Genomic DNA, 22838 nt, shown 5'->3' on the forward strand with positions numbered 1-22838 from the left:
TCTGGTCCCAGACCGTGGACAGCCTCAAGCGCTGCCCCCCACCCGGCAGGTCACGGATCCGGGTCCCAGACCGTGGACAGCCTCAAGGACTGCCCCCTGCCCAGCAGGGTCACAGATCCGGGTCCCAGGACCGCGGACAGCCTTGCCCGCTGCCGCCCGCCTTCAGTATGCAAATTAGCCGCCATCTTGTTGCTTCAGGGTGGGGGGTCCCGCTTGGGTGCCTGGCTAGCCTGGATGAGGGGATGATGGCTGTTTTTAGGCTGCCCACACCCCCTTTAGGGTGGGGGTCCCCACTGGGGTGCCTGGCCAGTCTGGGTGAGGGGCTGAGGGCCGTTTTCAGGCTGGCGGGTGACTGAAGCTCCCAACCTCTCCTTTTTTTCTTTTTATTCTGGGATTTATTTACCTTCTATGGCTGTCACTGGAGCTGAGAGCCAGCTTTAGCTCTGAGGCCGGCTCCAGCTCTGAGATCTCGGCTGCTGAAAGCAGGAATCTAGGGTTTGTTTGGGTTCTATAATTGAAACTCTGTTGCCATCACTGGCGCTCTAAGCTCTGAACCCGCTGCCGGCTGAAAGCAGGAATCTGGGGTTTCTTTAGCTTCTACAATTGCAACATTGTTGCAAACGGAGCTCAGAGCTGGGCTTTAGCTTCTACAATTGCAACATTGTTGCAAACGGAGCTCAGAGCTGGGCTGCTGCAGGCCGGGAACGTTTGCTTCCTCCGTCACTGGAGCAAGCAAGCCTCCTGTTCGCTTCAGCTGCCTGGCTGCCGGCCGCCATCTTGGTTGGCAGTTAATTTGCATATCCTGCTGATTAGCCAGTGGGAAGCGTTCGGGGGTTAGCCAATGGGAAGCGTTCGGGGGTATGGTCAATTTGCATCTTTCTCTTTTATTAGTGTAGATTTCTGAAGTTCATTCAGGAAATATTATTATATGCTGCTAATATATAACTAGTCAATTCCTGTCGGTGATAATTTCAACACTTCTCAAGAGAAGTCTGATCATGTAGAAATGAAAAGTAATAAAGACTAAAGGAAAAAAGATATCAAAAAAAGAATGGCAGGTCCTTCCAATAAGGCTTGTAGGTTGTGGAAACATTCTTTTGAGGATAACAATCTCCATTTTCAGAAAGGATCATAAAGATGCTTTTAAAAATGCTTTCTCTTTAAATTACATCATATTTAGATGACTGTGAGGGGAAACTTTGGAGATCTTCATATTTATAAATAGACTAGAGGCCCGATGTATGAAATTTGTGCAAGGGGCTTCCTCCATGGCAGCGGCTGTCTCTGCCTCGGCCCCTGCCTGCCGCAGCTTCATCCTGAAGGATGTCCGGTCTAATTAGCATATTACGCTTTTATTATTATAGATGAGAGACTGAAGGTACCAAGGACAGTCACTGGAAAAGAGTCTTGTCAAACCACCACCACTCTTCCCTTTGTGTTCAATGCCATCCTACACAGTTTTGACTGTTCCTATCCTGGCTATCCATATTATACAAAGGTTTCATTATTACCTTCCTTCACACAGGGGCACACACACGTGCACACAGACACAAACACATAAAAGCATAGGAGTTGAGTATATGTCACATTTCACACTTGTTTCTAGAATATATTATAGGGTGAATTCAACTGCAAGCCATTGTATTGAAGGAATAAGTTGCTTCCTTAAAGTAACAATTTAAGGTCAATAGAGATGGGTTCACTTAAATATTAAAGTCTTCAAAAGAGGCAAGCCTCCTTTAGCTGAGGGAAGATGGAATGATCTGATCTCAGAGCCAAAAATATCATGGAAGCAAATGTGAGCATATAAGCAACTCTGCCAAAGGCTTACTAAGAGTTCTAAACTCAGTGATTCTGCTGTTGCCACTTTGGTTTCCTGTACGTTTAAATTCTTTCCTGGACACATAAAAGAGAGTGGCGATATACTTCAAGAAATCAACATATGTGAGAGTCTCTCAGTTTTATAGAGAAATAGCTGGCTTTGTAACAGTGAACTGGACTTTTTTTACGTTGGTGAGAAGATTCATTTTACCTCGATGCATAGGTGTACTGACAATTCTAATGCTTATTTATGAAATGCTATAATTACACAACTTTTTTCAAGTTAGATAGAACTAGGAGATTAAAAAAACAGTGCTAATTCTCCTGCCAAGTTACTAACAGAAAAAAAAAAGTTGTCCGGTGAAATAAGAGAAGGTGAAATAAATCTCGGGCAAATTGTCTAGTGTCTTCATATTAAAATTAAATCATTACTTAGAACCTGTCCTTAACTTCTTTTAAGTTCAAGTTTTAATGAGCTTCTGAATATTTATAACTTGGAGGTCATTAAAGACCTGCAGGGAAGTACCATACTAGGCAAAAAAACACTGCCCAACCTTTTACACTACCTCCTGCCAGAGGAGTTTAAGCAGATTTGTATATTTCTTACCTTGGCTCCTTCTAAAGGCAAATCATGGCGTCTGTGTTTCCTCATTAGCACTGGGTCAGAGCCCATTCTACTGTGCCTTCCATTTACATTTGAGCTTGCTGTGACTCCAGGCTTTGGAGAGCCATCCCCTACCAGTCGACAGCCTGCTGACTGATTAGTCCCAAATACATCCCGAGGGCACCAGGCTTCAAGAGGCATTGGCTGGTCTCTGGAAGGCACACTCTCCACAGGATGCAAGTGGCGACTCAGTCTGTTATCAGGTGGGATAGGGGGAGGTCTCTCAGGTGGAGGCGGGGGAGGATCTCTTAAGGGAGGAGGTGGTGCTGGGAGTGGTTTATCTTGTTTTCTCACCATGCAAGGAGAAGACTAAGGAGACACAAGAGGAAAAAAAAAAATCAAGAGTTGTACCAGGCATTGAAATTACTTCCAGAATACTATATTACTGCTTTTGTTTTCTAAGCCATAATAGAGCTTTATTAGATCCATATGTCATCTTCTTATAAGTTTCTTTTTATTACCAGTTAATGAAATTTTAAAATGTTAATGGAAGACTCTTATAAATATATTTCATTAGAAATTTCTGTAGAAATGAGTATATAAACGGAAATGTTAAAATTATAAGGACTGTACAGGAAAAAGCAGAATACCAAAATTATATGGTGATTTTGAATGGTTGACGTTAAAATAATACTGAGTCATTAATTAATTTATTTGCATGTTTCTATGACTTAGGAGAGAAAGCCATCAAATCTATTGTTCTTTTCCTTTTTTAAAAGCAACTTGATTTGTTATATCATTGGATAACTGAGTGTTGGTTTTGCTGTATTTGTATTCACTGCTATAATACAAAGAAATTAATAAGGAACAAATTTTCTCTGGTTCTTTGTTTTATCAGTTAATGCCAGAATAGTAAAAAATCACAAATAATATAGTAGCATTATTTATAGTCCTCACTTGAATTTTATATATGTGGTTAATCTGGTGAATGATTTGTGCGTTTTTTAAATTTATTTTTTTAGCCAGAGAGAGAAAATATCAATTTGTTGTTCCACTTATTGATACATTTATTGGTTGACTTTTTAAAATTTAAATCCTTTATTGTTTAAAGTATTACATAAGTCTCCTTTTTTCCCCATTGACCTCTCCCCGGCTGCGCCCCCCCCCTCCCCCGCCCCCCGCATCTGTGTCCACTGGTTATGCTCATATGCATGCATACAAGTCCTTTGGTTGATCTCTCATCCCCTCTCCATTGCCTTCCCTTATAGGTTGGACAGTCTGTTTGATGCTTCAAGGACTCTGGTTCTATTTTTATTCATCAGTTTATGTTGTTTATTATATTCCACAACTGAGTGAGATCATGTGATATTTATCTTTCTCCAACTGGCTTATTTCACTTAGCATAATGCTCTCCAGTTCCATCCATGCAGTTGCAAATCGTAAGAATTCCTTCTTTTTTTTACATCAGCATAGAATTCCATTGTGTAGATGTACCACAGTTTTCTAAACCACTCATCTGCTGATGGGCACTTAGGCTGTTTCCAAATCTTAGCTATTGCAAATTGTGCTGCCATGAACATATATCCTTTCTGATTGATGTTTCTGGTTTCTTGGGATATATTCCTAGAAGTGGGATTACTGGGTCAAATGGAAGTTCCCTTTTTAATTTTTTGAGGAAATGCCATACTGTTTTCCACAGTGGCTGCACCAGTCTGCATTCCCACCAGCAGTGCAAGAGGGTTCCTTTTCTCCACATCCTCTCCAGCACTTGTCGTTTGTTGATTTGTTGATGATAGCCATTCTGACAGGTGTGAGATGGTACCTCATTGTTGTTTTGCTTTGCATCTCTGGGATGATGAGTGACTTTGAGCATGTTTTCATATGTCTCTTGGTCTTCTGTATGTCTTCTTTTGAAAAGTATCTATTTAGGTCCTTTGCCCATTTTTTGATTGGATTGTTTATCTTCATTTTGTTAAGTTGTATGAGTTCCCTATTAAACCCTTATCGGAGATAACATTGGCAAATATGTTCTCCCATGCAGTGAGCTTTTTTGCTGTTGTTTTTTTTTGATGGTTTCTTTCGTTGTGCAGAAGCTTTTTATATTGATGTAGTCCCATTTGTTTATTTTCTCCTTAGTTTTCATTGCCTTAGGACCTGTATCAGTAAAGATATTGCTAGGACAAATGTCTACTATTTTGCTGCCTATGGCTTCTTTTAGTTTTTATGTTTTCCCGTGTTACGTTTAAGTCCTTTATCCATTTTGATTTATTTTTGTGTATGGTGTAAGTTGGTGGTCTAGTTTCATTTTTTTGCAAGTATCTGTCCAATTTTCCCAACACCATTTATTGAAGAGACTGTCTTGACTCCATTGTATGCTCTTGCCTCTTTTATCAAATATTAATTGAGCATAGTGGCTTGGGTTGATCTCTGGCTTCTCTGCTCTCTTCCATTGGTCTATATGTCTGTTCTAGTGCCAGTACCAGACAGTTTTCAGAACAGTGGCTTTGTACTATAGCTTGATATCTGGTATTGCGATCCCTCCAACTTTGTTCTTTTTTCTCAGGATTGCTGTGGCTATTCGGGGTCTATTTTAATTCCATGTGAATTTTTGGAGAGTTTATTCTAGGTCTTTGAAGTATGCTGTTCGTATTTTAATGGGGACTGCATTGAATCTATAGATTGTTTTGGGTAGTATGGACATTTTAATGATGTTGATTTTACCAATCCATGAACATGGTATATTCTTCCATTTGTTTATGTCTTCCTCTATCTCTTTTTTCAGTGTCCTGTAATTTTCTGAGTACAGGTCCTTTACCTCCTTGGTTAAGTTTAATCCTAGGGATCTTAAATTTTTTATTACAATGGTAAGTGGGATTGTTTTTTGTTTTTTTGTTTGTTTGTTTGTTTTAGTTTCTCTTTCTGTGAGTTCATTTTTGGTGTATAAAAAAGCCATAGATTTCTGGGTGTTAATTTTGTATCCTGCTACATTGCCAAATCAATTTATTAGTTCTAGTAGTTTTTTGATGGAGTCTTTAGAGTTTTCTATGTACAATATCATGTCATCTTTGAATAATTACAATTTTACTTCTTTTCCAATTTGGATGCCTTTTATTTTTTCTTCTTCTTGTATGTGCCCTGACCAGAAATCCAACCCCCAATCTTGGCACATGAGGGCGACACTCCAACCCATTGAGATACCCAGGCCAGGGCTGATTTATGCTTTTGATATTAAGAGAAAAGAAATGTATTGTTTGTTTGCATAACTCTGCCTAAATAACATCCTAAGAAGTCTTAATATGATCTTAAAACCAAGTTAACTGTAATATAGAGAAATCAAATATTAATGAAATATTGTGCTTCCAACTAATTTAGACTGCAAAGCATAATGCCAAATGGAAATTTTTAAATCTTGTGCTTAAGATAGCAAAATATGCCCTTATCAAATTTGGAAAAATATCTGCAGACTGCAAAGAACTAAAATAAACTGTGGGCTTAGATTTACTGAGTTAGAACTATGTTCTTAATATTAAACAGTAATGTAATTACTCTGCAAATAATGTAATTCTTTATAATTAATTGCTTCGGGTATAAAAAGTACATATAATTCCCTCTTCTGAGTCACCTTGAAACATGGGTGATAATTTATCACACCTTAAGCCCTTATGCAAATATACTCCCGTCACATTTTTCTTGTCATGACACTATGAAACTGAATATAAAATATCATTTGATAAGAGTATTTTAATACATGTAATGACCTTTTAAATCCACTTTATAGAATAACTGTACTTACTCTGCTATTTATTTTTGCAAGTCAGTGGGCTGTTACAGACATGTACTCTCTCTGAATAATTATGCAACTTTTATAATAAAAAAGCCAGGAATATGACAGTGAGTTCACAATACACAAAATGAGAAACCTATTAAAATTGTTCAGGAACAATTAAGAGCACAAGAAATATGAGAAATGAAATTTAAAAGAAGCTGAGCAATCAATAACTGTCATGTAAAATCACTATCTGCTTCTCATAAAATCGATTTACCTTTGGCGAACCAGTTGGGCTGCCACAGGGAGAACGAACGATGCCTTTCTGAATCAGATCCAGGCGGGGAGGCACGGGCGGCAGGCTAAGATGTGGGATCTGCAGAGGGTCCTGTTGGGGCTTTCTTCTCTGTGCAAGGGGAGATGACCCTGGTGAGGTGACCGGTGAATTCTGCCTGTCAGCACACTAGGATAAAAAAATATAACAATGCTGTTTATTTGATGTGTAAAGTGAATGCTTTTCAAAAGGAAGACATTTGGCTTTGAGAAGGTGTCTGCCATTGAACATCTGCTGAAATAAACTCACTTAGTTAACTCTGATTAATAGATGGAAAGAGCTCACACTGTCCCTCAAGGGTGCTATTATATAAAGAATAAATAGACAAGTTTCTCCTACATATTGCAGAAAAGGCCTGAGGAAAAAAAGAACAGCAAAAGCGTAGTTTAAAAACAATTGAATGCAGACATTGTTCTAGAGGAAAGGAGAAACACACAATGAAGTAATACACATTGTTCTTGGTTATCTGTGTTATAGAATTTTCTTCGGTCTTTGATTTATAGCACATACTAGAACTTAGAAACTATTTTGTTCCATATAAAATATGTATGTATCCAGTATGTAGTCTACTTTCCTACAAACCAATGAAATCAGGCAGGGTTTTAAAAAATTGTGTATTTAAAAATAAACAGGTTTGAGCCCAAGTATTTTCTTCCCAAGCCTTCATATGGAAAATGAATTTTCAAGTTAAATGTTATTTTTTTAAAATCGATTAACTAAATCTATAAAAGTCTGTGCTTCTGCTAAAAACTAATATATTTCTATGCCACTACGGGTTTTCCATTTTGTCTGGTAGATAGCATCAAAAAGCCAATAACAAGTACTTCTATTTCTATGTATATTACACTTTCTGCTTTGGAAGTTGTTTTTGTTAATGTGAAATAACCTGATTGCTACTTGGTACAAAAGCCATACTAATTAATCAAGTGGCCTCACTGGGACAAACAACAATCTGTTCTGAAATTTAGGCAGTTTCCTTTTCAAGGGTGTTAACTAGCTTGTTGGAGATGTAGGCTTAATTTTTACACTCACTGCATCAATCTAGTGTGCTTTGATATTCACCTGTTTCCTAATATTAGTATTTATAAAGAGTTTAAGCTTGTTGCTAAGCCATTTCTCCTCTAGCATTACTCACCTTTAGAAGAGTAGTCAATGTCAAAAAAATTGACAATTTAATTCAAAATCTAGTGACATTGAGGAAGATTTAGCCATTCTGTCTTTATCTAACTGAGATGGGATGACACATTTGTGTTCATATCCACACTTAGTTACATTATGTAAAAACTTATTTCTAACTCACTATAATTGGGTTTTATCTTATGTTTTTCTCATGATTAGACAGGGGTTGTTGGTTTGATAAGAAAGACAACAGAGGTAAAGTAACATTTGAACCACTTCAAGTCAACGGTCCACACTATCAATAGGACTGATCAGTGCTGATGTTGATCTTGATTATCTGGGTGATGTATTAACTGTCATTGTTTCTTCACTGTAAACTATAAAGTTACTCTCTTTTCTCGCCCTTTCCCTACTGTACTCTTTGCAAGAAAGTAATTATGCACAGACCACACTCAAGAAGTGGGGTGTTATGTTCCCCCTTGTAAAGGTTTTTAAATAAAGTTGAGTGCCTAAACAGAAGACCATACCTCAGATATGCCAGAATACTGTCATGAAATTACTAAAATCTCAAGTCTTTGTCTCTTTCAATTAATGCCAAATAATGTTTAAAAGGTTAACACATTTAGACATAACTTCATGACAATTTTAAGAACCTATTCTTTTTAGCAATTTTAAGATTCTCTTTATATCTCTTATATGTGATAAGACAAAATATCTTCAATTGTTACTAAATTGAAAGAGAAAATAGTAGAAACTGTATAGTTATAAACTGATTTTAATGTAGTCAGTGATTCTTAACAAAAGAACAATTCCACCCATAAAGTCATTGGGCCTTAATATGGTCATGAACTTGATTGAACCTTATGGAATTAAAGCTATCAAATAATGATCATAGAACAAAAATAATTCCTGATTAAAGATATGTGCATCACAGTGTCATAGCATTTCAGATCAGAAAATAACACAGCCAGCTAATTCTCCACAATTCCCTTTAAGATAAATTACATTCTCTGAGAACTAGCAAGATTTAACTGATAAAAATACTTTGTTGATCTGGTTATTCTCTTTTACAAAAAACAAAACAAAAAAACAAACTCAAGAAGCAAGCTATTTACACAATTCCTACCCCAAACAATTTATTCCTATTCCAAGAAACACAACAATTGCACTTCACTAATTTAGGTATTTGCAGAGAAATTTTCCAGTGCTAGGTGCACACACTGCCAAGGCTACTGAGCAAGACGTATGTCCTCCAAGAACTTTTCTTCCACAGCTATCTTCCCATTTCCCTCATTACCTGAAACAGCCCACTACCATCAGAACTTGACTTCCACTTTAATTGATAATATTTAAGTAATTACCAAGTTCCTGGAATGTTTAAATAATGGGGTGGATTTTATTTGAAGTGGATGAATTATTAGACATGGAAAGGGTATAATGAAAGTCGTTGAGACAGACACCCAAACCAATGTGTGTGGTGCAGCAACAACCTTGAACTTGTAGATATTTCCAGACAAGCACACTGTGTTACAGCTATGATTGTAATTGGAAGCAGACCTCACTTAGCACAATTCATATTATATTCTCAAGGTGATTATGGACTGTCCTTCTGAAGAACTAATTCATTTTGAAGCATTACAGTACCTGTAAGTTGGCTAGGGTAGAATAATTTTGGGGAGAACTGATCTGTATGTAGAGGGACAAGAATGTTTTATCTTTATTGATTATGTGAATTAAATTCACCATAACTTATTCATTTTTCCAAGTTCTCCTAAAGCACAGTAGATAATTTAGCAATGCCCTTTAGACAATAATGCATTATTCTTTGCTGAACACAGCTATCTCTATGAACAATTCTGCAATTAGAGGATTGAGTCTTTGCGTCAGCTTTTATTGCTGATAAAATTCAATGCTAACTATGAACATTTCTAAAAATTCTTAGTAGGTGGGCACATAAAGGGTCATTTTTAATTTATTTGAATAATTACCATTTTTATTTCCTTCCTACTTGAAAGTCTAAGGAACAAAGAAGCCTAACACAATGCTTCACACCCCAGCTCATAAATAAATGTTTAGATGAGACATTAAAAATTCATGACATCAAACTTATCAGTTCAACTTACAGAAAAGAAAGGAAAGCCATTTTTCCCTTCTGAAAACAGAGAAGCAAAACAGATTGATTTAATGTAGATCCAAATTATTTCTTCTTTAAACTACACCTGTCTCTATATAATATTTGAACATTCAGTAGTCAACTGTAAAGAACTTTAATTTCTAAAGTATCATAATTTACCTGTTATAGTCATTAGGAGTGACAAAGGGATGTATCCAGTCATCTTTAGTCTACTGATTCTATTATTCTCTTCAAAGATTCCACAAACATTCCTCTTAGCCCTTCACTCTGCCTTCTTCTTCCATAGATCACTTAAGTCATTTATCTTTCTCTACTTCTGACAGGTGATAAAGGGAGCTTGGGGGGATAAACAACAACAAACAACAATACTGGAATCCATCCTCAGGCTTAAATTCTAAGATTGTGCTAATTTAATCACCTCTTACTGATTTGTCCTGTATTCCTCAGAATAACTACTATTTCTTATTCTGTCTAGAAATACAGATTTAAGATATATACCTAAAACATCTTGAGTAGAGAACAGGAAAATTTTATTTAAATTTTGAATAATAAAAGGTAACCATTTTGTTGATAGGGATATACTTGATTGGAATGTGAATTTCAAGTGTAGCTGTCAAGATAAAGGTTTCGAGCCAACTGATTATAAATAAGATTTTTTTAAAAAGAAAACCACATAACCACATAATTAAATGTATAATCTGACTTCATTTGCACATATTTCCTATATGTAAGATTTAAATTTCAGCTAAAACTTTAAATGCCATGCACAAATCACTGCCTATTGCTATTGTTTCTGGTGGATTACAGAATAAGGTTAATTTGTTTCGTGGAGACTTTATGCGTTAATAAAATTAAATGAAATATGATAAAATAAGCTGCTATAAAACATTTAATTTTTATTTGGATGACATAGTTAGGAACACTGACTATTTTTGATATAGAAGTGACAGATGCAATCTATTATACTTCCAGTCAAAGCTTGCTCATTTTCACTGCGAGAAGATAACTCTATTAGAGATATCTTTAAACAAAATGTTCTCACCCTTCCTATTTCCTTTTTTGTCCTCCACAATTCCTCTCACTACCAGGCCTAAACAAAGCAATAGTGACAAAATCAAATACCTAAACAAATGGATTATTTCTAGACTAAATACTTACAATGCATTCAAAAGTCAAATAGAAATGCTGCTTGGATTATTTGCTATTAATAACGCTGACCATTAGCACAAAAATGAAGAAAAGTAGTTTAAGAGCAAGAGTAGGTTCATGAGTTTAGGAGAATGTATATTGTCAAACTTTTCCTAGTTTGGGCACTCTGCTACTGTCTTTTCAATTGTGTTTTATTTCATTTGTTTTTCTCCTCATTATTTAGAACACTCTTCATTAAGGCATTCTTAAAAGGATCCAGTCCTTTTTGCCATTGCCTTAAGTGAATTTCTTTTTTTGTTACTCCTTCATCTTTAGCTATCCACTTTATTAAGTTAAGATAATGAAATAGAAAACTATGCAAAAGTTAACTGGTAAAACATAGGAAATAGGATGTGGACAGAATTTATTGCACAATATTAAAATTCATTTATATAGAGGTAACTGCAAGAGTTGGGAAGAATGGAGACATGACTTCAAGTCACCGGATAGCTGATTTGTATAATTCTATTTCTTTATCTTGATTTTGGGTAACATTCAGTTTTTTCTAGTAATATATTTTCTTTAGAACTTCAGAATAGATTGTCTTTTTTTTTTTCATTTCAACTCCTTTCAAAATACAAAAGTTGTTAGCATGTGAGTCTAACAATTTTTTACAAGTTCTTTAACACTAGTAGCTGATGAGTACCACTTTAACAAACTAGAATCCTGGAGCTCTAGAGATTTAAAGACCGCATTTGATTTTTTTATGTCTACCTAGTCACCAACTATTCCCAGGCTGTTGCTTCCTGAAATGCATAAATGCTATTCTTTATTTCTCTGACAAAACTTACAGAATTCTTTAGCACTTAGAATGGGATGCTAATGACTACCACAGTGAATAGAGAGATCCAAATTTATAATTTTAACAGAACATTCTGATAGAAAAGGTCCAAAAAGTAAAGTAGTCAAAAGCCTGCCTCAGCATGCTCAGCAATTACCAATAATAATCAGGAACTCATTCTATTTTAGTCACTTCATTTTATCCATACCTTTTTTTTAAAGAGTGACTTTTTATAAAAGCTTTAATAAGATCTATTATAATGGAAATGGAAAAACATTTGTTAAGAAATTTCAAACCCAGGCAAGATATTATGAAAAATAGGACAAGAAAAAACCTCTCCAGTTACTACTAAGATGGGATTTCTGACAATCTAGGAGATAATCAAAGTCAATTTTATATTTCTAACAAGATTTTTATTTAATGAATTTTCATATCTGAACAAGATAGATACACATATTATATGAATGATGAGGAGGGCTCCTAGAGGCTCAACATTTCCCTCTAAATGCATGAAAATTACTGAAGGGCACTTATAAAAATTTTACCACAAAAAATATAATGTTCTAAGTGTATTTTCCTTTCTATTAACTATTATCTTCCTACTTCTTTCTTTATATTAATTTGTGAACAAAACACAATCTAAAATCTTTAAAAAATAGCCTATACAGAATGTTATTCAGAAGATATCCATTAGAAAAACATTTACACACACACATTATTTATAGGATAAGTATAAATGATTTATGTTCATCCATTATGTAGTATCTGTACCATTGTTCCTTCAAAATAATAAACAAAAGCTTATATGAGGATTGTAGTATGTGAGCAATAGAATCCTTTCCTGCTTATCCAGTCATATTTCCAGAAGCCTCAATCTATAGGAATTCAGGGAGAAACTCAAAGTGAAAAAGAAAAGTTCTCCCAACTTGATCTATAGATTCAGTGCATCCCCAGTCAAAATCCCAGCAAGTTATTTTGTGGTTATCATAAAACTGATTCTAAAGTTCTGATATTGAAGGAGAAGAAAAAAACTGTAGTAATGACACTACCTGACATCAAGACTTACTATAAACTACAGTAATCAAGCATGTGAGCTATTGGCAAAGAATAGCTAACTTCATCAATGCAATATAACATAGAGCTTAGAAAGAGACTCACATAAATAGTCAACTGATATTTGATAAAGAAGCAAATATAATACAATGGAGTAGAAACAGTCTTTTCAACAAATAGTGCTGAAAAAAAGTGGACATCCCCATGAAAAAGAAAATTAATCTAGATACAGATCATACACTCTCACAAAATTAATTCAACATGGATTACAAACCTAAATGCAAAATCAGCAAACTCCTAGAAGAAAACAAGAAAAATATAGATGGCCCTGCGTTTGTTTGGATCACTTTTTAATACAAGAACAAAGGTATGATCCATGAGAGAAATAATTGAAAATCTGGACATCATTAACATTAAAAATGTCTGCTTTTGAAAGACACAATCAAGAAAATAAAAGGACATGCCACAGATTAGAAAAAAAATATATATATATGACACAACTGATAAAAGGACTTTTATTCAAAATATACAAAGAACTCTTAAAACTCAACAATTAAGAAAACTAATAATTGTACTAAAAAGAGGGCCAACAGCCTTAACAGAAACCTCCCAGAAGATATAGAGATGGCAAATAAACATATGAAAAAATGCTGCACAGCATGTCATGAGGGAAATATAAATTAAAACAACAATGAGATAACACTGTACATCTTCTTGAATGCCAAAACCCCAAACACTGACAACGCCAAATGCTGATGAGGATGTGGGCCAACAAGAACACTTATTCATTGGTAGTGGAAATGCAAACAGTATAGACACTTTAGAAGACAGTTTGGTGGTTTCTTACAAACTAAACATACTCTTACCATATAATACAGTAATCATACTCTTTGGTATTTACCTAAAGGAGTTGAATACTTTTATCCACACAAAAACCTGAACACAGATATTCATCATAATTATTCTTAATTGCCAAAACTTGGCAGCATCCAATATACCCTTCAGTAGGTAAATGAATAAATAAAATGTGCTACATCAAAACAATGGAAACTTACCTACTACTAAAATGTCAAGCCATTAAAAGACATGGAAGAATGTTATTGCATATTACTACATTAATGAAGCCAATCTGAGAAGGCTATGTACATATAATTCAAACTATATGACATTATGGAAAAGACAAAACTAGGGAGACAGTAAAAAGATTAATGGTTGAAAAAAAATGAGATTAATGGTTGCTGGGGACTGTGGTGGGGGAGATGAACAGGCAGAACACAGATTTTTAGGGCAGAGAAAATACTCTGCATGATACTAACAGTGGATATGTATCGCTATACATTTGTCCAAACTCATAGAATGAACAACTTCCAAAATGAACCCTAATGTAAACTTCGGACTTTGGATGGTAATGAGGTGCCAACAGAGGTTTGTTAATTATAACAAATGTACCACTTTGGTGGGGGATGTTGATAATGGGGCAGGTTATGCATGTGTGGGAGCAGGAGGTGTATGAAAAATCTCTGTAGGGCCCCCTCAATATTTTTGCTCCAAAAGCTCTAAAATTGCTCTGAAAGTCTTTTCTTTTTAGTTCAATTTTTTTTTTAATTTTTAAAATTTACTGGGGTGACATTGGTCAACATGAACATACAGGTATCAGGTGTGGGTTTCTATGTTACAAGATATGTCTATTGCACTGTATACCCAACACCCAAAGCCAAGTCTCCTGTCACTATATATTAGGCCTCCCTTCTCCCCGCACCCTTTTCCGCTGGCAACCACCACACTGCTGTTTGTGAAAGTCTTAAAATAAAAACAACACAGAGCAAAACAAAAACCAATAACAGAAAGTCCTCTATCAAGTGGGAGGGAGGAATTCTGCTGCTTTGGTCCCTGTAGGAAGGAAATGTAGGCAGGCACCTTCCTACTCTTACTAAGAACATGGATGTGTGTTTATGTAAAGTGATGTTCACTATTTTATCATTCATGTTCCACTAATAACTTCTGGAAATTTTTAGATACCACAATTAGAAGCACTGAAGAACAGGAAAACTGAAGCATACATGGAGAGAGTGACTGGATTAAGAGCTGACTTCTCTTTGAGGTTTGACAGGGAGGCAGTCAATAAAACTGCCAACAGAGTCTACTTTAAAGAACTGCAAACAGCCTCACCAGTAGAATAACCCCAAGGGCACAGTTTCATTAAAATGTGAAACATTGTTAACTACACAGAGTTATACTGCTTCTCCTTGAAGCACCTTTTATGAGAAGGATGTAATCTCCAGGTTCCATAACCCTGAACATTCTTTAAAGTTTCACATTTTACTTTAAACATTTCTATGAATTTTACATCCTGATCCAAATATATGTGATTTTAATTTAAATGTCTGGTTCCCCTCTTTTTGTGCAACCTCCCCTTAAATCTTGTAGCAAAATGTAAGCTTTGAGAAGTATGTCATGTTGATTGTAATGGCTTCTTATGCCCTTTGGTTCACTCAGCTGCATAACCAATTTTGAGCAGTCAGGGAAAGGTGACATGTAATTCAGAAATATTTCCATAAAAATGGCTGAAAAACAAGAACATCCTGAGAATTAAAGGAATAAACTTCAGTCACTGAAAAATGCCCTTATGTGAAACCCCTATTGCTACAAAACACCAGGTACAGCTGGTTTAAATAAGCAATTACTATTGAGTTACTACTTTAGAGAATACTTAATCAGAAAATAAAATTCGTAAGCTCATGCAAATTATTCAGTCCTTAAAATGTAATATCAGCTGACATGTTGGCAACTTTGCATTTTCTCTGAGTTTTAAATATAAAAGATGGTTTCTGAGTACATTATTTTAATGTGACCATGTAATGAAATCATAACTATGTATAGATATTGATACATTAAAAAATTACAACCAACTGCTTCTCAAGCTAATATAGTTTTGGTGTCTAATAACAGTATCTAAAATTAAAAAAATAAAACTTCCATAAATGTCTCAAAAATACTGTTATTTAATTCTCAGAACTATAACAATATTTCAGGAGTCTTTGGTAACATTATATAACAAATTAATGTTAATAACAACTAATACTTAATGTATACTATGTACCAGGACTGTTCCAATGGCTTTACATGTATTAATTCATTTAATCTCAACCCTCAGAGGTAGGGTTTCACAGACAAGATCACCAAGGCACGAGGCACAGGGTCAAATAAGCAACACAAAGCGCAATTATTAAGTAGCAAAACTAGAACATGAACCCAGATTTATGGACTCCAGGGACCATAGCTTTAAGAAAAGTACAGTTAGGGACTGTGTCACCACTGAACACTAAGTAAAAAAACAACATCACCTTTCTTAGTGCCATACTATGCATCATACTGTGCCAGTCTCTGACAATGAAAAGAAGAGCTAGGAGCCACTTTGCCCTCCAGGAGCTCGAGGTCCACCAGGAGAGGCCAAGTCAAGTACAAGAGTTCAAGTGCTTGCTTCTCCTAACCTATTCAAACTGTTTGTGTGGAATATATAACAACTAGAGGCCTGGTGCATGAATTCGTGCACCAATGGGGTCCCTCAGCCTAGACTGTGGGATCAGGCTGAAACCGGCTCTCCGACATCTCCTGAGGGGTCCCAGATTGCAAGAGGGTGCAGGCCAGGCCGAGGGACCCCACCCGTGCATGATCAGGGCCAGGGAGGGACGTAGGAGGTTGAGCAGCTGGGGAGGGAACGTGGGAGGGCTCCACAGTGTGTCCGGCCCGTCTTGCTCAGTCCCAATCAGCCGGAACCCAACAGCAAGCTAACCTACCGAGCATCTGCCCCCTGGTGGTCAGTGCACATCATAGCGAGCAGTTGAGCAGCCTTGGGATATCATTAGCATATTATTCTTTGATTGGTTGAACGGACGGACAGACGACAACACACTTAGCATATTAGGCTTTTATTATATAGGACTAGAGGCCCGGTGCACAAAAATTTGTGCACTCGGGGGGGGGGTCCCCAGGCCGGACTGTGCCCTCTCGCAGTCTGGGACCCCTCGGGAGATAATGACCTGCTGGCTTAGGCCTGCTCCCCGGTGGCAGAGGGCACGCCCAATCCCTAGGTGCAGCCCCTGGTCAGGCTCAGAGCAGGGCCGATTGGGGAGTTGGGGCGCAGCCCCCTGTCATGCACAGAGCAGGGCCAATCAGGGGGTTGGGGAGCTGCCCCCTGTCACTCACAGAGCAGGGCCAATCAGGGGGTTGGGGCGCTGCCCCCTGTCACTCACAGAGCAGGGCCGATCAGGGGGTTGGGGCGCTGCCCCCTGTCACTCACAGAGCAGGGCCCATCAGGGGGGTTGGGGCTCCGTACCCTGTCACACACAGAGCAGGGCCCATCAGGGGGTTGAGGAGCTCCCCCCTGTCACTCACAGAGTAGGGCCGATAGGGGAGTTGGGGCACCGCCCCCTGTCACACACAGAGCAGGGCGGATCAGGGGGTTGGGGCGCTGCACCCTGTCACACTCAGGGCAGGGCCAATGGGGAGGTTATGGCTCTACCCTGTCACACACAGAGCAAGGCCCGTGGAGGGGGGTTGGGGCGCCACCCTCTGTCACCCACAGAGCAGGGCAGATCAGGGGGTTGGGGCGCCGCCACTGTCACACTCAGGGCAGGGCCGATGGAGAGGTTATGGCTCTACCTGTCACACACAGAGCAGGGCCGGTGGGGGGAGGGGGGGTTGGGGCACCGCACCCTGTCACACACAGAGCAGGGCCGATCAGGCGGTTGGTGCGCCGCACCCTGTCAAACACAGAGCCACAGGGCGATCAGGGGATTGGGGCGCCTTCCCCTGTCACGAACAGAGCAGGGCAGATAGGGAGGTTGTCGCCCAGCCCCCTGTCACACACAGAGTCGCAGGGCGATCAGGGGGTTTGGTCGCTGACCCCTGTCACGCTGATCCCAGTGCCGGGAGCCTCGCTGCTCCGCTGATCCCGGTGCCGGGAGGCATATTACCCTTTTACTATATAGAATAGAGGCCTGGTGCACGGGTGGGGGCCGGCTGGTTTGCCCTGAAGGGTATCCTGGATCAGGGTGGGGGTCCCCACTGGGGTGCCTGGCCAGTCTGGCTGAGGGGCTGAGGGCCGTTTTCAGGCTGGCGGGTGACTGAAGCTCCCAACTGCTCCTTTTTTTCTTTTTCTTTTTTCTATTCTGGGCCAGCTTTAGCACTGAGGCCTAGCTGCTGAAAGGAGGTTTCTGGCCTTTACCTTCTGTATTTGATACAATGTTGCGGTCCGGCTCGCTGAAGCCCGGCTGACTGAAAGCCGGTTTCTGGGGTTTTGTTTAGCTTCTATATTTGCAACATAGTTGCAGCTGAGAGGCCAGCAAGTCAGGCGGGGAACGTTGGAGTCTGCCATCACTGGAGCAAGCAAGCCTCCCTGTTCACTTCAGTGCATGGCTTCCAGCCGCCATCTTGGCTGACAGTTAATTTGCATAAGTATATGCTGATTAGCCAATGGGAAGGGTAGCGGTCGTACGCTAATTACCATGTTTCTCTTTTATTAGTGTAGATATCTTCAAGGTCCCCTGTAACGTCATGTAGTACTTGGAAAAAGCAGTGTTTTGCTTTGTTAATCACATACTAATGATGAAAATGATACTATTTTGTGGGAAGAGCTTTAAGAAAAATCAGTAAACTGAATGCAATTAAATGGCAAACATGAAACTGTGGCTCTGTATTGCTTACTGTCATCCCTGACTGTACCTGTGGGCACAGTGGGAGAAGTGAGGACGACTGGCAGGTTGTCAGCATGATTCTTCTTGGGTGGCATTGATGTTTCACATCTCTGGCCCCACCCACTAAATGCCAGTGGTTTCCCCTGCCCATCAGTCATGGTGAAAACCAAAAATGTCCCACATATTACTGAACACCCTTGGGAGGCAGAACTGCCCTTGTGGAGAATCATGTTCTACACTGTGGATGTTTATTTTGAGTCCTGTATTTCACTGGGGTTATAATCTTTGTCGTTATGGCTCCAGCAAAGGCTCAAGTCCTGTAGTTGGAATCTAAGTCACATTAAAATTACAACACTCTTCTAAAAACACTTCAAAGACACTGATCTGTACACAGAAACTCTTTCCTCAAGATTAGCAATACTATGATTCCTTCCTTTACCCTTATTATTAGACTAGTAGCCCAGTGCACAAAATTTGTGCATCGGGTTGGGGGGTGTCCCTCAGCCTGGGCTGCACCCTTTCCAATCTGGGACCCCTTGGGGAATGTCCCACAAGGATCGAGCCTAAACCGGCAGTCGGACATCCCTCTCGCAATCTGGGACTGATGGCTCCTAACCACTCACCTGCCTACCTGCCTGATTGCCATGAACCACTCTGCCTGCTGGCCTGCTTGCCCCCAACTGCCCTCCCCCCACCAACCTGATCACCCCCAACTTCCCCCCCTGCCAGCCTGCTCGCCCCCAAACTGCCCCCCTGCCTGCTGGCCTGCTACCCCCAACTTCCCCCTGCTGGCCTGATTGCCCCCAACTGACCCCCACTGATGGCCTGCTCACCCCCAACTGGCCCCCCCTGCAGGCCTGCTCACCCCAGACTGCCCCCCCCACTGGCCTGATCATCCCCAATGCACCCCCTCCACCAGCCTGCTCACCCACAACTGCCATCCCATCCTGGCCTGATCACCCACAACTGCCCTCCCCTCTTGTCCCCTAATCGCCTCTACCTCGGCCCCGCAACCATGGCTTTGTCCATAAGAACGTCTGGACGGTCTCCTGGAAGGTGTCCCAGTCTAATTAGCATATTACCCTTTTATTAGTATAGATAGAGCCTGATGCACAGGTGGAGGCTGGCTGGTTTGCCCTGAAGGGTGTCCCAGATCAGGGTGGGGGTTCCCTTGGGGAGCGGGGCAGCCTGGGCAAGGGACCTGTGGTGGTTTGCAGGCTGGCCACACCCCTATTGGGGTGGGGGTCCCCACTGGGGATGGTGCCGGCCTGGACAAGGGGCTGGGGCAATTTGCATGCCAGGCACGCCCCCATGGGGTGAGGGTCCGCGCTGGAGGGTGCATGGCCAGTCTGGGTGAGGGGCTAATGGCTGTTTGCAGGCTGGCCATGCCCCCCAGCGGGGACCCTCACCCAAGGGGGCGTGGCCAGCCTGGGTAAGGGGCTGAGAGCCATTTTCAGGCTGGCCACACCCCCTTCAGGGTGGGGGTCCCCACTGGGGGGCCCTGGCCAGCCTGGGTGAGAGGCTGAGGGCCATTTTCAGGCTGGCCACACCCCTTTCAGGGTGGGGGTCCCCGCTGGGGTGCCTGGCCAGCCTGGGTGAGGGGCTGAGGGCTGTTTGCAGGCCCCTCCCTTGGCTGCTGGCCTGGGTGACCCAAGCCTCCCGCGAGCTCAGGCCAGCTCCATGGCTGCCACCCACAGGCCCCTCCTTTGGCGGCTGGCCCAGGTGGGTGGGAAGCTTGGCTTCCTCTGTCGCCGGGGGGGGCCCAAGCCTCCTGCCCGCTCTAGCTGGCTCTGTGGCCACCTCCATCTTTGTCCCACTAATTTGCATACTCAAGATTGGAAGATGGGACATCACAAAGCGATGGTCAATTAACATATTTATCTTATTATTAGTGTAGAAAAAGCAAGAATTGGGTGATATGTGAAGTTTTTAATTAGTAATATGTTTTAAATTGATGACAGCAACGTTAAGAGAATGTAAATAAAACTACAAGATAAATAATTCCCTTGATCTATGGTCACACCCATTTTTGTTCTTTTATGGCAAAAAATCATTTATATTTTAAATACTGTTTTAAAAAATATAATGTTTAAAACCAAATGAATTAATCTGGGTTCATATACTAATTTAGTCTGTCAATATTTTTATTATGTATGAAAATCTTTATTTTGCTTGTAATTTTATGTATCTGGTGAATAATAATACATTATATCAACATAATTACTAAGGAAATATTAAGACTCCCCTTTACACCCTTGGCAAAATGAAACAAAATTCTGAGTAGCAACAGACACCTTTTCTAAGCTCTGATCTCCCTGAAGTCAGAGAGAAGGATGTGATCCTACCAATCATGCCCTGGAATTCCTTTGAGGGCTCACATCAGATCCAATTATCCTAGAAATTCTGACACTTCAAGGACACAGGCAATGGTACAACTTGAAGCTAAATCTAAAACATGTTCCAGTTAAAATCATAAAACAGCCTATACCAAGGAAGGCGACCAATACACTGTATTATAGATCTATAAGTTCTATTAGCATCTGTAAAATTAGCATTATGACATATATATTTAACTTATAATAATACAATCTATATGTTTAGCCCTTTACACTCCGAACCATTCTGGACATTGGCTACCAGCTACTCGACGCTACTTTGCGGCGGAAACGTGCATTTACAGACCCTCGTATTATTTAGTATAATTTTGGAACCAAGTAACGTATTATAATGATATTGGACTTATATGAATTGGGTGACATCGAGGAATGTATATTTGCAAAAAAAACAATATTTTATTGTTTATAATTTTGTACAGTATGATAAGTTTTGTAACACTCCCCAATATGCATTGCAGGCTGATTAGTGCATGTTTGACAGTAATAAGTGGTTTGACGCCTGCCACCAGGTGTTTCCTGTTAGAACACACAATGCAGTCCCGTTTTCTTTGTCCCACATCGGGAATATGTAGTTTATTGTTTAATCCGACACAAAACCCGCTGACATTTCTTGTATATATCTTAGTAATTTTACGATATTTTGATTTAATTTCTTGTGCCATTTCAAGATAAAACTTCAGGGAAACATGCATGTCTCAAAAAGTTGCATTGAAATAACTCAATTCCCCGTAATCACTAATAAACTGCAATGTCCCCTGAGAGGGGACATCCGAGTGATATGCTAGAATTCCGATGTCCCCTGAGAGGGGACAGCGGAGTGCAAAGGGTTAGTATGCTACTATTTATAAACTCCGGCTGTGGGATGGGATCTCACCAAGGTAACAGTAATATACAAATAGCTCAGTCCTCTATGATATGATGGAAGCATTACTATTTTTTTTATATGTTGACTGATTCTAGAGAGAATGAGAGATGATAGAGACAGAGATAGAGATAGAGATAGAGATAGATAGAGATAGAGATAGAGATAGAGATAGAGATAGAGATAGAGATAGAGATAGAGATAGAGATCGACTTGTTCTACTTATGCATTCATTGGTTGCTTCTTATATGTGGCCTGACTGGATAGAACCTGCAACCTTGCCATATTAGAATGATGCTGTAACCAACTGAGTAAACCAGCCAGAGAAAATCATTACTAATTTAAAGATTGCAGTATGCTTAAGATAGGCAGAAAGATTCCACAATATAGTCATCTACCTATTCATAAAAGAAAAGAAAGATGAGATGAGAATTTGAAAAAGCAGATAAAAAAATGAATTGTTTTGCTGGACAATGACTGTAGTTACTCTTGGAGTTGAGAAAATAAAATAGTTTTAAAATGAATGAATAAGTGAATGAGGCAACAGAAAGATTAAATAAACATAGAAAAGGAAAATTCTGGCAGAAGAGCTATGATGTCAAAATGACTGTGTTATATTTGTTTATAATCTCAGCTGTATGGCAGAACTGGATAAAACTTACAATTTGATGTATTGTACATATATATTCAGATTGGAACAAAGATAAAAAGATGTATAGGATCAGGTCACGGGCCTCAAAGAAGATTTAGTAAATATTCACTGAGTGTGTTTAGGTGCCAGGGAACACAAAGGTAATAAGACACTGGCCCTAGCCTTAAGAATTAATAGTCTCATAGAGAAGACAGTCCTATAAATAAAACACTAACAATTCAGTACTTCTACTGAAATGGAAGTACATATAGCATGTTATGGGAGCATAGGTTCAGCAACCTTTTTGCCAGTTATTCAGAAATAACTGATGCTTTTATCTACATTAATATTTAGGTTTTACTAAGTGGCAGCGATTTATGAAATATTATAAAATCCAGTCTGTTTAATTGACTAGAAGCAGATCAGTGCACAGAAAGGCATTACATTAAAATA

The 22838-nt window shown here is 39.3% G+C and overlaps 1 protein-coding gene across 14 annotated transcripts in view; it reads right to left on the reverse strand.

Moving 5' to 3' along the window:
* The window catches only part of CBLB (Cbl proto-oncogene B), a 230527-nt gene that overhangs the window by 56312 nt on the left and 151377 nt on the right, over positions 1 to 22838 (reverse strand). For all 14 annotated transcript variants that reach the window (XM_023754943.1, XM_023754944.1, XM_023754946.1 and 11 more), the window contains 2 exons: positions 6469 to 6654; positions 2429 to 2794 (listed from right to left, as the gene is read on the reverse strand). In XM_023754943.1, coding sequence (XP_023610711.1) covers positions 2429 to 2794; positions 6469 to 6654 — 552 coding nt within the window. The remainder of the gene's footprint in view (positions 1 to 2428; positions 2795 to 6468; positions 6655 to 22838) is intronic.

The sequence above is a fragment of the Myotis lucifugus genome, unplaced genomic scaffold, assembly GCF_000147115.1.
Source record: "Myotis lucifugus unplaced genomic scaffold, Myoluc2.0 scaffold_67, whole genome shotgun sequence".
NCBI classification, from domain to species: Eukaryota; Metazoa; Chordata; class Mammalia; order Chiroptera; family Vespertilionidae; genus Myotis; species Myotis lucifugus.